This window comes from Antechinus flavipes, chromosome 1 (genome assembly GCF_016432865.1).
Source record: "Antechinus flavipes isolate AdamAnt ecotype Samford, QLD, Australia chromosome 1, AdamAnt_v2, whole genome shotgun sequence".
NCBI classification, from domain to species: Eukaryota; Metazoa; Chordata; class Mammalia; order Dasyuromorphia; family Dasyuridae; genus Antechinus; species Antechinus flavipes.
Window position 1 is genome coordinate 223,375,271 of NC_067398.1, and position 16,072 is coordinate 223,391,342.

Sequence of the window (16,072 nt, forward strand, 5' to 3'; positions counted from 1 at the left end):
TTAATTTGAAAATTGAATGTGCTTTCCAGGAGGACTTTTAAGTCAGTATCTTTTTGGGAGAACCTACACATGAACCATAGTTAAACTTTTAGAGTTTCACTCAGGATTGGGGGGCTTTAAAGAAACCAGAGAGAAGCCCGTCTGTCAAGAAGTCTCACCTCCCTCCGTGGGGAGGCCAGTTTTCTAGAATGAATTTGGGTTCACTGTGATGTCAAAGGTAACCACCTCCACTCCCCACCCCCCCACCTTGTGGGCAATTAATTTAGATCTAGAAAAGGACAGAATGCATCCTTTCAATTCGTGCACTGAGATGAAGTGACTTGGCCAGGCTTATATCCTATATAAAGAAATATAGGATATATAGATATAATATCTATATATTATAGGATATATAGAAATAATATTAATTTATATTCATGTGCCACAGTTAATTCAAGCCACTCCCCAATGATTGGGCACTCGATTGGTTTCTAGGTTTTTGCTCCTAAAAACTGACTCGTCTCCCCTGGGGGCTGGAGGGGCTCTGGCTTCGGAGGTGGTGCTCTTATACCACCTGTCCCACTCTAAGCCACTCCACCACACTCCACTCTGAAAGGACCCTAGAGATTCTGGATTGGAAGGTAATAGAAACAGAAAAGCTTGAGAGGACAAGAATTCAACCTGATAGCTGGGAACATAAAGCTAAACTCCCTTTTTCACTACGGGGCACTTGGGCTGGCAGGAATCTGGTGTTGCTGCTGCTGTTGTGGGCTGAAAGGGAGGGGAACTCTAGTCCACTCTCTGTCTCTCTTCCTGTTTTGCTCGTAACACCCCCTTCACGGATAGGAGGCGGAGACGGAACTGGAGCTCGGGTTGCTCTCGTTTCCTCGCTCTGGGATTCCTGGCTAGGTCTGTTCCCCTAGCCAGCCCGCTGTCGCCTCGGGCATGTGGCCGAGTCTCTGGAGAAGGCTCCGGCTGGGCAGCACAGCGCTCTCTCGTCTCAGTCCGGCTGGCAAGCATTGGGGCCCATGAAGGAAGATGCCTCCCGCCTCCAAGGCGGAGGAGGGGGAGCCTTCCTCTGTCGTGCACTCGCAGCTGGTCAAGCTTCTGTCCGCCCTCTTCTATGGGACCTGCTCTTTTTTCATCGTTCTGGTAAACAAGACTGTGCTGACTACTTACAGGTAAGATGAAGCTGGAGGAGGTGGGAGCTCGTGAGCATGAGCCCGTGTCTACAGGTGCGGAGTTTCAAGGGGACCCCAGGGATCGAGATCTGTACTCTGCCTATCTAGCTTACTACGCTTCCCCTTCTTCCCTTATCTGTTTGGGACGCTCCAAAACCTTAGACTAAACTTCCGACCTTCTTACTCCCCCTGCCCTTCCTCTGGGGTTGTCATGGTAACCAAGAGGGAAGCTGACAGGTGGACCAGGTGGGGACAGTGGTGCAGGCAGTCTGATGGATCTCTAGCTTCCCACGCAGAAGAAATTGACTTGCAGCTGGCCAAGGAGACTTAGTCTCCCCTCCTACCCCCCACAGCGAGTGTTGATGCTGTTTATCTGGTACCCCTATTCGTGAAAGTGTGGGTTGGCTGGTAGCTAGATTTTGTTTTTTTAACTTTTATTACTACCTTTTGTTTTTATATCAATCATTTTCTTTTGATTTTCTCCTCCCCTCAGTCCCACTCCCAGTGAGGAAAAAAAAAAAATAACCAAAACTTAACAGTAATTTTAGGTACTGGTCAGTAATTTGATTGCACTGCATCCCATATCTCTCAACCATAAGCCCCCCCCCAACCCAGGAAGGAAGGTGTTCATTATCAGTTCCAGCTCTGACCGAGAATGGCCTTTTCACTAACAGGTTTAAAATGTGGTTCATTGAAGAGAGTGTTCTTTTGGTGTCATAGAACCCGAGTTGAAATTTTAACTCTTCGACTTGTCTAACCTTGCATAAGTTGTTTATTAAACTCCCTATGATTCAGTTTCGTCATTCGTTAAATGAAGTGGTTGGACTAGATGGATGACCTTTGAGATCCTTCCCAGTTCTAAAACTGGGAGCTTAGACAGTTTTCAGCTTTTTCATTTGCATTGTTGTAATCATTGAGTATGTTCTGGTTTAGCACAACTTTCATTCAGTGTCAGTTTACACAAGTCTTCCTATGTTCTAACAAATTTTTTATATTGTTTTAGTTTTTTTTTTTTTTTTTTCCCTTTCTCATAGGTAGGGTGGGGGAGGAAGAAAGGGAGTGTTTTGCCAATCATTGCACCAGATGCTCCTGGAATGTAGTAGGCACTAAATACATGATTGTAGAAAACTTTATTTGTGCTTTCAACTTTGTGAGAAACCTTTTTCCCTATGAGAAAATTCCCTCTTTCTGTATAGACCAAAATCTCTTTTGCAATTTATAATCTTGAATATTAACTTGGGGATGTTGAGAAGTTAAGTCACTGGCCACTACCCACGATTTGGGTATGCTTAGAATGGAACATATCAAGAACTTAATAAATGCTTCTTTCCTTCCCTAACAATAATATTCAATTACAGTTTATACATCACAATTTGTCCAGCCATTTCCCAGTGATTGGATATTGACTTTATTAGTAGGCTTTAATAGTTCTCTTAGCTGGATTTTAAGATTGTTGTGGGAGCAAAGAAAGTGTAATACCAGGGAGCAAAAAAGACTGATAGAAATCTTTGCTCAAATTCTTTTGCATAAAGGGATGTTGCATTCCTTCTCTTTTGTTGAAAATAGGCAAATCCTTGACATTTTTGTTCATTGTCTTTGTATGCTTGGCACAATATTAGACACTTTACAGAATTACTTGGACTAGAATTTCTGCCTATTTTTAATTAAAAAAAAAGAAATGAAAAATTCTCCAACTATGCAAAATGACTGGATGCTTAGCAAATGCAATCAATATCACTTGTAGTTGGTCTCTTTATGTAGTAGGTATGTCCTAAAAAATGTATGAAGAAAATTCATCCGGTCACATTTACATTTAAAATTGTGCTAATTGGGCATTTCACAAGATTGCAATTTGTACTTTGAATCCTTACCTTCTAGTGTAATTTTTGTGGGATAATAATTCATTCTATTGATGTAATATGTAGTTGGTAGACCTGGAGTCAGGAAAAATCTGGGTTCAAGTGCTTTCTTTCACATTAGCTATTTTTGACTATGGACAAGAAACTTAACCTCTCTGAGAATTTTTTCTCAGTCATAAAATGTACTTCAGTACTTCAGCTACTCTTTCCATTTCCTTAAAACTAGGGAAAATGTTATCAATTTACTTTTCTTAAGTTACTAGCATTACTATGAATCTGAAGATTCATAGGAATCTTTTATTAAAGATAAAATCATATTGGCACATAAACAAATTCATCAATTCTTGATCCTAGGGTCAAGAAGTTTCGAAGAAATTTTTCTTTAATTTTCCCACCATTTTGTGATTTCTGATTTATTCTGATACTGTTACCTAGCATCAGCATATTAAACCAAATGTTTTGCCCTCCCTTTTTTTCAGTCACTGAAGAGGCCAACCAGAATAAATAAGCCATAGTTTCTGATAAGGCCTCAGAGAGACATGGACAGTTTGAATTGAGTTCTGTGGGGAATTTAATTAATTACTTAATTAAAGAAACCAGTCTTTCAGTTTAGGAATCCAACATTTTTATGAATCTTTTGTTTTCATACCATATACACTGGGAAAAGTTTGAAAACTCCTGCCTTGGAATTACCTGTACTGGAATTTCCAGCTGGAAGTAGCTGGGAACTTGGGCATACATTTAACAACATTATTCTGAGAAGTTTGTCCAATAGATTTCATCAGACTGATAAAGGTTCTGTGGTATGGGAAAAAAAAGGTTAAAAACTTCTGATTTTAAAGGGTCTTAAAGGAACATCCCCATGGGACAACAAACTGAAGTGTTGTATAGTGCTTTGAATTCAGAATTCTCTGAATACAAATAAAGTCTTAGATCCTGTATTTGTGACTTTGGGCAAATTTCAGGTCTCTTAGGCCTCATTTTCCTTATTTGTAAAGAGTGAAGTTTATGACTAAGCATAGTTACTGTGGTCCCTTCTAGTTCTAGATTCCACATTCCATAATCTTTAATCCAAAGGGAGCATCTATCACATACTGGTATGCTTACATGGATGGAAGAGTTAAGCTATACCTTCAGGAAGACTACAAGCTAATTTACCCTCAAGCCTAAACCATAAATAATAAATTCATGGGGGTAAAGCACCAATAACTGAAATAATAGGTCCATTTAGGAGCTGTTACTGTTAGTGTGAACATCTTCTGTAGTATATATTGGTAATGGCCAAATAAATTGGTAATGCCTTATCATACATATAATACTTCTTGCAACAGGTGTTACAAAGTTAATATATACTAATTATGTTCTGAAGACAAAAGGTGATCATGTGATACATAGAATCAGATTTTAAAAGGACATATCTAAATATGAAGAAATTCTGAGACAAAGGAGCAGGAAATTCCTTGAAATTGTAGAAACTAGTACTGTGCCTTAAGAAAATAAGCCAATGGAAATAGAATTAGAATTTCTGTGTAATATCAAAATATATAATATATTGAATGTACATCATATAGTTGTATAACATGGATAAGACACTTTCATTATACTTTCTCTTGTCAGAGAGGGTTAAGTTTCTTTGGAACCACATTTTCTTTTCATGGAGTAATTGGGTTATAATAAATTATAAAGGAAAGCTTATTTACAGAAATATGATCCTCATGTTAGCTGCTTGAGAGATTTTAGTTTTTATTGTGTTCAACAAAACTTTGTTATAGGATAAAATGACCTTTCTAAGCTATTTACCATTCATAGAGATTATGGAAACTCAGTCCAAGAGCAGCATGCCTCTCTTTGTTTTCTCTTTATGGCATATTGGTATAGATTAAGGTAGGCCTTTTATGAGTGGCTTTTCTGGTTTATTAGATTTAGTTCATTTACTTTCAAATAGACAAAAAGGAGTTGAAAAGACAAGTTCTCTCAATTCTACCACGCTATGGAATATTGTTTCCACCAAAGCTACTAGTGATTCCTTTGTTGCTAAACCCACTAGGCTTCTCTCAATCTTCATCCACCTTGCTCTTTTAGCATTCATTTTTTACAAGATTTTTGAATTTCAGTTTTTATTCCATCCCTCTCTTCCCTTCCCTCTTCTTAAAATGGTAGACAATTTGATAAAGGTTATACATGTACTGTTATATAAAATATTAAAGATGTATTTCCATATTAATCACAAATATGAAAGAAGAAACAGACCAAAAGGAAAAAAAAAACCACAAAAAAGAATAAAATAAGTGAAAAAAGTATGCTTTGATTTGCATTCAGAGTCTATCAATTTATCTGGATGTGGATAGGATTTTCCTTCGTGAGCCTTTTATGCTTGTTTTGGATCACTGTGCTGCTGGATCACTTTGTCATTCATAGTTGCTGATCACAATGTGTAGCTGTTACTGTTTTAACTGGTTCTGTTCATTTCACTTGGCATCAGTTAGAACAAATCTTACCAAAAATTTTTTCCCTGAAATCTGTCTGTTTAGCATTCCTTATTACACAATAATATTCCATTACATTCATACATGCATATTATCACAACTTGCTTAGCCATTCCTCTACTGCTGGGCAGTATTTTGACTTAATTTCCAATATTTTGACACCATGAAAAGGACTGCTATAAATAATTTTATATATGCAGGTCCTTTCTACCTCTTTTATGATCTCTTTGGAATATATACTTAGTATTGTTATTGCTGGATCAAAGAATATGCACAGTTTGAATGCACTTTGGGCATAGTTCCAAATTGCCTTCTACCAACAATGCATTAGCGGTCCAATTTTTCCACATCTTCTCCAACATTTATCATTTTCCTTTTTTTGTCATATTAGCCAATCTAATAAGTGTGAGGTGGCATTTCAGAATTGTTTTAATTTGCACTTCTATAATTAAAACTGATTTAGAGCACTTCTTCATATGCCTACAAATAGCTTTGATTTCTTCATCTGAAAACTGCAATATTCATAATCCTTTGACTATATATTAATTGGGGAATTGCTTTTATTTTTAAGTCTCTCTATATTTGGGAAATAAGGCCTTTATTAGAGATACTGTCTATCAAGATTGTTTCCCAGTTTTCTTTCTAATCTTGATTGCATTGGTTTTATTGGTGTAAAAGCTTTTTTAATTTTATATAATAAAATTGTCTGTTTTACATTTTATAATGCTCTCTATTTTTTGTTTGTTCATGAATCTATAACTGACAACTTCTCCTGTAAGAATTTGGATGCTCAGCAAAAGAACTCTGGGAGATGAGTATGAACTACTACATAGAATTCCCAATCCCTCTATTTTTGTCCGCCTCAATTTTTGATTTCCTTCACAGGCTAATTGTACACTTTTTCAAAGTCGGATTCTTTTTGTACAGCAAAATAATTGTTTGGACATGTATACATATATTGTATTTAACTTACACTTTAACATATTTAATATGTATTGGTCAACCTGCTATCTAGGGGAAGGGGTGGGGGGAAGGAGGGGAAAAGTTGGAACAAAAGGTTTTGCAATTGTCAATGCTGAAAAATTACCCATGCATATAACTTGTAAAAAAAAGCTATAATTAAAAAAAAAGAATTTGGATGCTATAGCACTTGTTGCATATATGTTTAATATTGGCTTCATTTCCTATGATACCTTTTAGCAAGGTGTAGTTTTCTTATCTGTTTTAATGATTTATTTTTGCTTTTATTTCTTCTGAGATGAAGACTGCTATCCTGCTTTTTTTCCTTCCAGCTAAAGCATAGTAGATTCTACCCTAGTGTTGGAATCCTTACTAACTGCTAACTAATTAGAGTTGATCTAATCTTACAAGAAGATGTTTTGGCCAGAACCTGAAACAAGGTACTAAGTAGAACTAATCAAGACAAGGCTTGTGTTCCCATCTTTACTCATTGGAGTCCACAAGTATGCTAGCTTCACAAAGTAGACTTTCTACTTTCAGGGAGTTCACACCTCCCTTAAAGTTCATTGGGCCAGAGAGCACTATGGGAGAAAACCCATAATCCCATTCTCTCAGAAGAGGCAGATAAAAGGCCAGCGATGAGGGATCTATGGCAGAATACATTTTTTCCTCTTGGCTGGCTGATCGCACTGGACTCGAGAGGAACGACTCTGGTGCAGAGAACACTTTGACGGATTTCAGTGGAGCTACGCCAGAAGCCCTCTCTCCGCGGCAAGTTGGTGGCTGGGCTCCCCAGAAGGAGATAAGAGAGACCTTCCATCTCTGTCTTGGTTGGAGGCAGAAGAAAGCAGAGGCAGAGGCTGAAAGACAGAACCTTTGGATTTGGAGACATCCGAAGGGCTCCAAGCCTCTAAACCGGCTTTGCCTTGAGAAGAACAGGAACTCCACCATTTGAACTCATAACACCCTAGCCCCTTAATTTTACTGTCTGTGCTTCAAATGTGTTTCTTGTAAATCACTTTTAGGATTTTTTTTTTTTTTTTTTTTGCTCTCCTCTACTCTCTGCTTCTGTTTTACCACCCTATTTAGTGATACTTTTTTTTCTCCTTTTCTTAATGGGTGGGGAGAGAGAGAGAGAGATGGGATATTAAGGAAATAAACATCTGTTAAACATTGGGACATCTTTCCTGAGGTGATTGATGGGGTCTTTCAATGCTTATTATGTCCCTTAGTTCCAAAATGTCAGGGATTTCCTTGATGCTGCACTTGAGAGGTCCTAGCATTTACATTTGTCTGCCCCACTTCACTAAGATTCAAGATTTTCTGGTTTACTGAAATGGGACTTGTTGCTAGTTTGCAGGGACACTTCCTGTCCTGGATTATAATCTCTCTCTCTCTCTCTCTCTCTTTTTTTTTTTTTTTTTTTTACCTGAGACAGACCTTTCTTGTGAATCTTCCCAAGTTTCTTGGGCTAAAAGATTGTTTTACTCCATTTTTTGTTTGTTCTACTATTCCAAGATTTGTTCTAAGCATTATTTTATGGTATGTAGAAGTGAATATGGGAGAATTATGGCAATTCACACTCTGATATCTTGATTCCCAGAACATATTAACATTATGATGTTAATAACTGAATTCCTGATTCTAGTAAAGGAGGGAAAACAAAATAAAACAAAACTAGATTTTGGTATAGTGGAATACAGAATACTATGATCTTTATAGATATAGCCCACACTTCAATTTCTGGGTATTGAAATACTATTATGAGATTATAAATAGTTCTAGGTGAAGATAGTAACAGCCATAGAGGTCCCATGACTATTAAAGAGCTCTGTTTGAGATAAGGAAAAGTTATTGACAACTGTGTTCCATAGCCACTAAGGAGCTCTGGTTGAATCAAGGAAAAGAAATTGAGAAGAATGGCCCACAAATTATACTAGTTAATATGATCTCTTAATTAGACTTTAGTTAGAGCAAGATTATAATATTTTTAAATCAGAGCGAACCTTTAACCATCACTTTCAGACTATATTAGAACAAGAAACCCCCTCAGAGACATACTTAAATTGTAGTTGTCCATTCTCTACTTGAATATCTCAATAAGAAAACTTCTGCTTAAATTATCATATTCCACTTTTAGATAATTCTATTTGACAGGAAGTTTTTCCCCAAAGAAAGTAAAACAAAACAAAACCAAACCCAAACAAACAAACAAAAATGTCTCTGAACTATCTTCTGCTGTTTCTATTTCTACCCTTCTGGGCTAAGAAAAAACATACCTAAAATTTCTCTTTTGTATGATGGCACTTCCAAAACTTGAATACAGCCACCACATCTCTCCTTAGTCTTCTTCTAACTGGAGCAGATATCTTGTCTTACCTTAAATTACTTTCATGGCATCATTTTAAGTCCATTCCTCAATCTGTGCACTCGCCTCTAAATATTCTGGAACTCCTCAATCAATCAATAAGACTTTATTAAGTACTTGCTAGGTGTGCAACATCTCTAAATCAGAGGTCATATTTTCCTATTCTCTTTTCAACTTTCCTGTTCTCCTTAAGAGCACCAACATTTTCCTAGTCTCCCTAGGCTTACCTTCACTGTTAGCACTCAATTTATTACTCAGACTTATTCTATTGTCTTTTCTATCTGGTCATTTCTACTTTTACAATAGCTCTTACATATCATTTCACCTCCATCAGCCACAATCCTGATAAAGATACTTTTTTTTTAACTAAGATTATTGCAATAGCTTTCTGGTGGTCTTCTATCCTCAAATCAATATTCTCTCCATTATACCCTCCAGTTAGCTACCAAATATCCTAAACTGTAGTACTGAACATGTCACTCCACTATTCAGTAATCATCAGTAGTCTCCTGTTACCTCCAGAATAAAATGTAAAATCTGAGTGAAAGCCCAGGCTCTTCCTACCTCTTTGGTCTTCTCACATTTAATTACCTCCTCTCTATACACAATGCAATCCACTGGCCTATTTTCTCTTTTCTATCACATACTCCATATCCCAAAGACCTTTGTACTTACTGACTATCCCCATGTTTGGAATACTTTTGATTCTTTATCTCCTCCATTAGTTTCCTTCGGTTACCTCAATACTTAATTCAAACTGTAATTTCTTTAAATCTTCCCTGATTCTGCTAGTACCTTCTTTCTGAGATTATTTTGAAGCTACTCTCTAAATACCTTGTATGTAAATAGTTATTTATACCTCTCCCCTGTCAGAATGTGAGATGTTTGTGTCACTACTGGGTATGTATTCCAAAAAGATCATAAAAGAGGGAAAAGATCTCATATGTACAAAAATATTTGTAGCAGCTCCTTTGGTAATGGCAAAGAATTGGAAATTGAATGATACCCATCAGTTGAGGAATCAGTTCAAGAATATGTTATATGAATGCAATGGAATATTTTGTTCTATAAGAAATGATGAGCAGGCTGATTTCAGAAAAACCTGGAAAGACTGATGCTAAGTGAAATAGGCAGAACCAAGAGAACGTTGCACAAAGTAACCACAAAATTATGTGATGAATTTAGCTCCAGCAATGTGATGATTCAAGACACTTCCAATAGACTTGGGATAGAAAATGACATCTACATTCAGAGAGAGAACTATGGAAACTGAATATGGATTGAAGTATAGTATTTTTACCTTTGTTTGCTTGCTTGCTTTTTTTTCCTGGTGAGTTTTTTTCCCTGATCTGATTTTTCTTGTACAACATGACAAATATGGAAATAAATAAAAAAGGATTGCATGTGTTTAATATATATCAGATTGTTTACTGTCTTGGGGGAGATAAAGGTAGAAAATTTATAATACAAGTCTTACAAAAATGAATCTGGGAAACAATCTTTAAGTGTATTTAGAAAAATAAAATACTATTTAAAAAAAAGAATATGAGTTGCTTAAGGGACTGTGTTTTTACCTTTCTTTGTATCCTCGGTGCTTAACAGTTTCTGGCACACAGTAGGCACTTAAATGCTTGTTGTCTAATATTCTAACATCTTGCTTTGTTATCATGGGAGGTGGCCAGTGATACTCTTATCTTTCAATACATTTCTCTGGAAAAGAATTTTCCTGCATTTGGTATTCATGTTATATTACCAATGAAGACACTAAGACAGAAGTCTTATTTTCTGTTTATGAATAACTAGATCTTGAAATTTCTTGTATTCAGCAATCTTCTAGATCTTCTAGGTCTATACCCCTACTGATAAAACATTATTGGTCTGGAGTTAGTGGGCCTGAGTTCAAATTCCACTTTTGATTTTTTTTATTACCTGTGTGACCTTGGGTAAGTTGTTTATAAAACAGGAGGGCAGTAACTATACTATCAACTTTACTGGGTGATTGTGAGAAAAGTGAAAGTGTGTGTGACATGGGACAATGTCTGATATTCACAGTTTTTGAGTTAGAAGCCATTTAAAAAGTCATTCTATGTTTTCTTTCCTTGCTATCCTTTGATTCCTTTTTTTTTTCCTTCTTCTATTTCTTTTTCCCTGATCGTTTTGGTTTGTCAGGTAAATATTGCTTGCTTAATTTTGTGACTTTCTGAGGTTTTGGTCTTGGAGCAGAATATAAGGAAAAATATTCTAGAGTGAAAGCTTTTTTTTTTCTAAACATTGAATTGATTTATCAAAGTAGGTTAGGGACTGTTCTTCCTGGTGTTTTCTTTAAAATAGATTATTTTGGGGTATTATCTGACAGATAGTATAGGTACAATGTCTTGCACGTAACATGCTGAGTTGTACTAAAAAAACCTCAAACAAACCTTTGCTAATTCTTTTTTTAATTTAAAAAATTATTAAAGCTTTTTATTTTTAAAACATGCATAGATAATTTTTAACATTCACCCTCATAAAACTTTGTGTTCCAAAGTTTTTTCTCTCCCTTCCCCCCCAGTCCCTCCCCTAGATGACAAGTAACAAAATATGTTAAACATGTGTGGTTCTTCTATACACAGTTCCACAATTATTGTGCTGCACAAGAAAAATCAGATCAAAAAGAAAAAAAAAGATAAAACAAAAAGCAAGCAAACAACAACAAAAAGAGTGAAAATACTATGTTGTGATTCATACTTAGTCTCCACAGTCCTCTTTCTGGGTGCAGATTGCTCACAAAAACACAAGAACTGGCCTGAATCATCTCATTGTTGAAAAGAGCCACGTCCATTAGAATCATTGTATAATTTTGCTGTTACCATGTACAATGATCTCCTGGTTCTACTCACTTTACTTAGCATTAATTTATGTAAGTGTCTCCAGGCCTCTCAGAAATCATCTTGCTGATCATTTCTTATAGAACAATAATATTCCATAATATTCATATGCCATCACTTATTCAGCCATTCTCCAACTGATGGGCATCCACTCAGTTTCTAGTTTCTTGCCACTCCAAAAAGGGCTGCCACAGACATTTTTGTACATGTGGTTCCATTTCCCTCCTTTATGCACTCTTTAGAGCACAGGCCCAGTAGAGACAATGCTGGATTTGCTAATTCTTTTAGATAATAAATTCCTCTGCAAGGATCTGAGATAATTTTTCCTTGCCTTTCTTCATCACTGAGAATTTTTTCCTTAATTAAAAAAAGTTTTTATTTTGACATATAATAATTTTGTAATAAATAACTCTATTATACATTCCCCAAAATACACACACACCACACACACACACACTTTCTCTCTCTCTTAAATATAATTATTGCAATGAATAAACAGATGTATATTCATATGCTTTGCCATTTAAATGTTTTTGGATTATTTTTTATTATCTCTATTCCAAAATATGCCCTTATCGCAATATGATGAGATCCATTTCTCTCCCATCACAAAATAAAATGGAGAGAGGAAAAAAGGCAGTTTAGCCAAATTAATGAATACATCAGCTGAACCCTGTAGTATATATAGTGTTCTACAACCATAGTCTCTCAATTATGTAAATAAGGGAAGGAGGTCCATAGTCTTACCTTTTCAGAACCAAGCTTTTTAATCATTTTAATTGAACAGCATTGAGGATTGTTGTTTTTCTCCCTTTTTTCATTTACATTGTTATGAACATAGTATATATTATTTTCCTGGTTCTGCTTACTTCACTTTGCATTAGTGCATATAAATTCTTCCATACTTTCTCCATGTATTTAAAAAAAATTTTTTTTTCAAATCATTAATTAATTTTTTTTTTTTTTTTGCTGAGGCAATTGAGGTTAAATGACTTGGCCAAGGTCACACAACTAGGAAGTGTTAAGTGCCTGAGATTGGATTAGAACTCAAGTCCTCCTGATTTCAGGGCTGGTATTTTATCTACTGTGCCACCTAGTTGCCCCTCCATGTATTCTTTTAGTTTGTCATTTCATACCAGAAAAGAAGGAAATGAATTTTCATATCAAGCAGATGGAACCATTAGACATAGTATTAAAACAGAACTCACATCTTTCAATGTTATCTTCATTATATTATTGCTGTTGTGCATAATATTCTTTCATTTCTTTCTTTAGGAAAGAGCGGAGGAAATTAACTTTCCTAAAATTAGAGCTGGACAAAACTAGAATGAACTGCCTGAAGTGGTAATAAGTTTCTCCTTCTTCTAGGTCCTCAGGCAAAGACTGGATGATCACTTCTCTTGTAGAGAGGATTCCTTTCCATTGGACTAGATGTTACTGAAGTGCCTTCGAACTCTTACATTCTATCATTCTGTGAAATATCCTTCCTTTATTCTATTCTTACAAAGGGTTACAGAATGGGAGGAAAAACATGTCTGAGCTGCTTCTTCTTTGCTGTTTGTGCCTATTTACATGAATGTATGTATTTGTTTATGTATAAATGTCCACATGTGTATATATAAATTATTCATATAAATAAACATACACTATGTGTGAGTGTGAGAGAGAGAGAGAGAGAGAGAGAGAGAGAGAGAGAGAGAGAGAGAAGAGAGAGAGAGAAGGAGGAAGAGAGGAAGAAAAAGAGGGAGGAAGAAAGGGAAGAAGGGAGAAAGTTAGTTTGTGTATATACTGAATCTGTATTTTTATCACTCTGGGAAAGGAATTCATACCAGTTTGGATCAGCACCTGTTCTGACGAGTATCACAGAGAGTTGCCTAAGTATTCAGAAGTTAAGTGACTTTCTGAAGGTAAAACAAGATGCTTTCCAGGCATGGAGGACAGTCAGTGTGAAGGCATTGGATTAAAGATGGAATGCTGTATGAGGAACTATAAGGCCAGTTTAATTAGAGTTTATATATAAAAAAGGTAGTAATGTATAATAAATTTGGGAGTTTGAGATATTTACAAGATATCTATTTGAAAATGTTCAATAGACATTTTTGTGATTTGTAACTGGAGATCAAGAAGGAGATTAGGGCTAAATGTAAAGATATGGGAATCAAGTCTAAAGGTAAAAAATAATTAGTATTTATATGGTGCTTTAATGTTAACAAATAACTTACAAATATTATCTCATTTTATCCTCACATCTACCTTCAGAAATAAATGTTATTTTCTTCATTTTACAGATAAGGAAACAGGCTTATGTTAAGTGGTTTGCCCAAAAAGTCTGAGACTGGATTTGATTTAGATCTTCAGGATTACAAATCAAATGCTCCCTCTCCTGATGTGATCACCAAGAGAGATTATAAAGTTAGAAGAAAAGAGATTCTAATAGAGAGACTTACTGGGTTACCAATACTTAGTGACAGGATATGGATAATAATCAAGTAAGTGAAACCAAGAAGTAGTCACATAGAAGGAAAAATTAGGAAAGGATAGTAGTTACAAATACATAGAAGGGAGAGAGAAAGAGAGAGAGAGACAGAGAAATAGAGAGACAGAAAAAGACAGAGAGACAGAGAAAGAAACAGAGACAGAGAGACAGAAAAAAAAGAAGGGAAAAGTGACCAACATTGTCAGAGGCTGAAAAGAGGTCAAGAAGGATGATTGAGAAAAGATATTAGATTTGGCAATTGAGATAATTAGTCACTTTGGAGAAAGCACTTTTAGGTAAGTGATAAGACTGATAGTCAACACATGAATCCAGACCTTGCTATTTGATGCCAGCTCTTATCTCATGTGTGTACACACACACTTTTTTTCTCTTATATATCCAAAGATTTATCATTGTAGCTTTGTAGTTCAAAACCTCTATCTTGGATATAAACCAGAATCTACCTCATTTTTTAAAAAGTTGATTTAAGAGAATTATGTATGGAATGGGACAGAAACTGGGCCAGTGATTTCTTTGGAATAGGGAATGCCGTGATGTGGAAACTACTTCTACCAATGCAGGTTTATATCCCCCTGAATTTAAATCTTAAGAGAGTTGCCTAGAAAATTGGGAGGTTGTGACTTGCCCAGAGCCATACTCACAGTGTGTAGGACCATACTCACAGTGTGTGATGACAAGTTGTGACTTGAACACATAGTGGGTATTTTAGGCTATTAAATCATAATTTTATTTATAAAAATTAAATTGATCTTCTATTCCTTTCTTCACAATTGGAAAAGCAATCTTTATAACAAATGTTCAGAATAAATTAAAATTTGGCAAGGACCAAAGCATAAATGTCACATTCTGCACTTCAGCTCCATCAATTCTCTCTCAAAAAAGTAATTAGCATGCTTTGTTTTACATCCTCCAGTATCATAATTAGTCTTTGTGTTTATCCGTGTTCTTAAATCTTTGTAAACTTTTTTCCCACAATGTTGTCATTTGTGTATAGTCATGTATATTGTATACATTGTTCTGGTTTTTTCATGTCACTTTTTATCAGTTCACATAAATCGTTTTGGGGTGTTTTTGAAATGTTTCATCATTTTTAATGCCATAGTAATTTACTATTTCTTTGCTTTCCTTGTCCTCTATCTTTGAGGATATAATATCTTTCATATTCCTTAGGTTGGAAACTGTCCTATTTACTTTGAATCTTTTTCCAAAATATTTTCTTCTAGTTGTATGATACTCATATGATCCATTTAGAATGTCTTTTCTCTCATCTGTGACTTTTTTTTTTTTTTGACTTGTGGTATTCATTCCTTCTGGCTTGAATATGTGACTCTTCTCACTAGTGACATAATAGCTGTAATCCAAGAAGACATACACTGAAAACGGAGATAATTGAATTTTCATTACAGAAGATCTTAAATGTAAGAATATTATCTAGATCCCATCCCGCAAAACACCCTGATTACTTGATTTTGTATTGCTGAGAAGAGCTGAGCCCATCATAGTTGATTATCACAAGATCTTGCTGTTACTTTGTGTAATGTTTTCCTGATTTTATTCAAAAAGTGGAATAATTGTATGAACAACTTGCAAGATCTTCCAAAAAAAAATAAACATATGCTTTCTTTGTCAATTACTTTGGTGCAAAAGTGGTCAAGGAGGAAAATGGTGAAAAACAGGCTATAAACTTGAGACATACTTTTCCACAAAACCACACATCATCTTAAGGAACACTTTCCCTGTGTAGGCAGTATGCGTTGTTTGAAGTGGGGAGTCACAAGTAGAGAATATATGTAACCAGAAAAATACCAGCTCTGAAATTGCAGGGCATATTCTTTGGTGATTTTATCACACTGCTTTTTGCTAGATATTTAGTTT

General features: G+C 35.6%; 1 protein-coding gene across 2 annotated transcripts in view; it reads left to right on the top strand.

The window, feature by feature from the left end:
- The first annotated feature begins 879 nt into the window (after positions 1–879).
- The window catches only part of SLC35D2 (solute carrier family 35 member D2), a 58,955-nt gene continuing 43,762 nt past the window's right edge, over positions 880–16,072 (top strand). Inside the window, exon 1 of one of the 2 annotated variants that reach the window (XM_051996840.1) lies at positions 880–1,160. In XM_051996840.1, coding sequence (XP_051852800.1) covers positions 1,018–1,160 — 143 coding nt within the window. In that variant the 5' untranslated portion in view covers positions 880–1,017. The remainder of the gene's footprint in view (positions 1,161–16,072) is intronic. The other variant, XM_051996844.1, reaches the window with a different exon arrangement.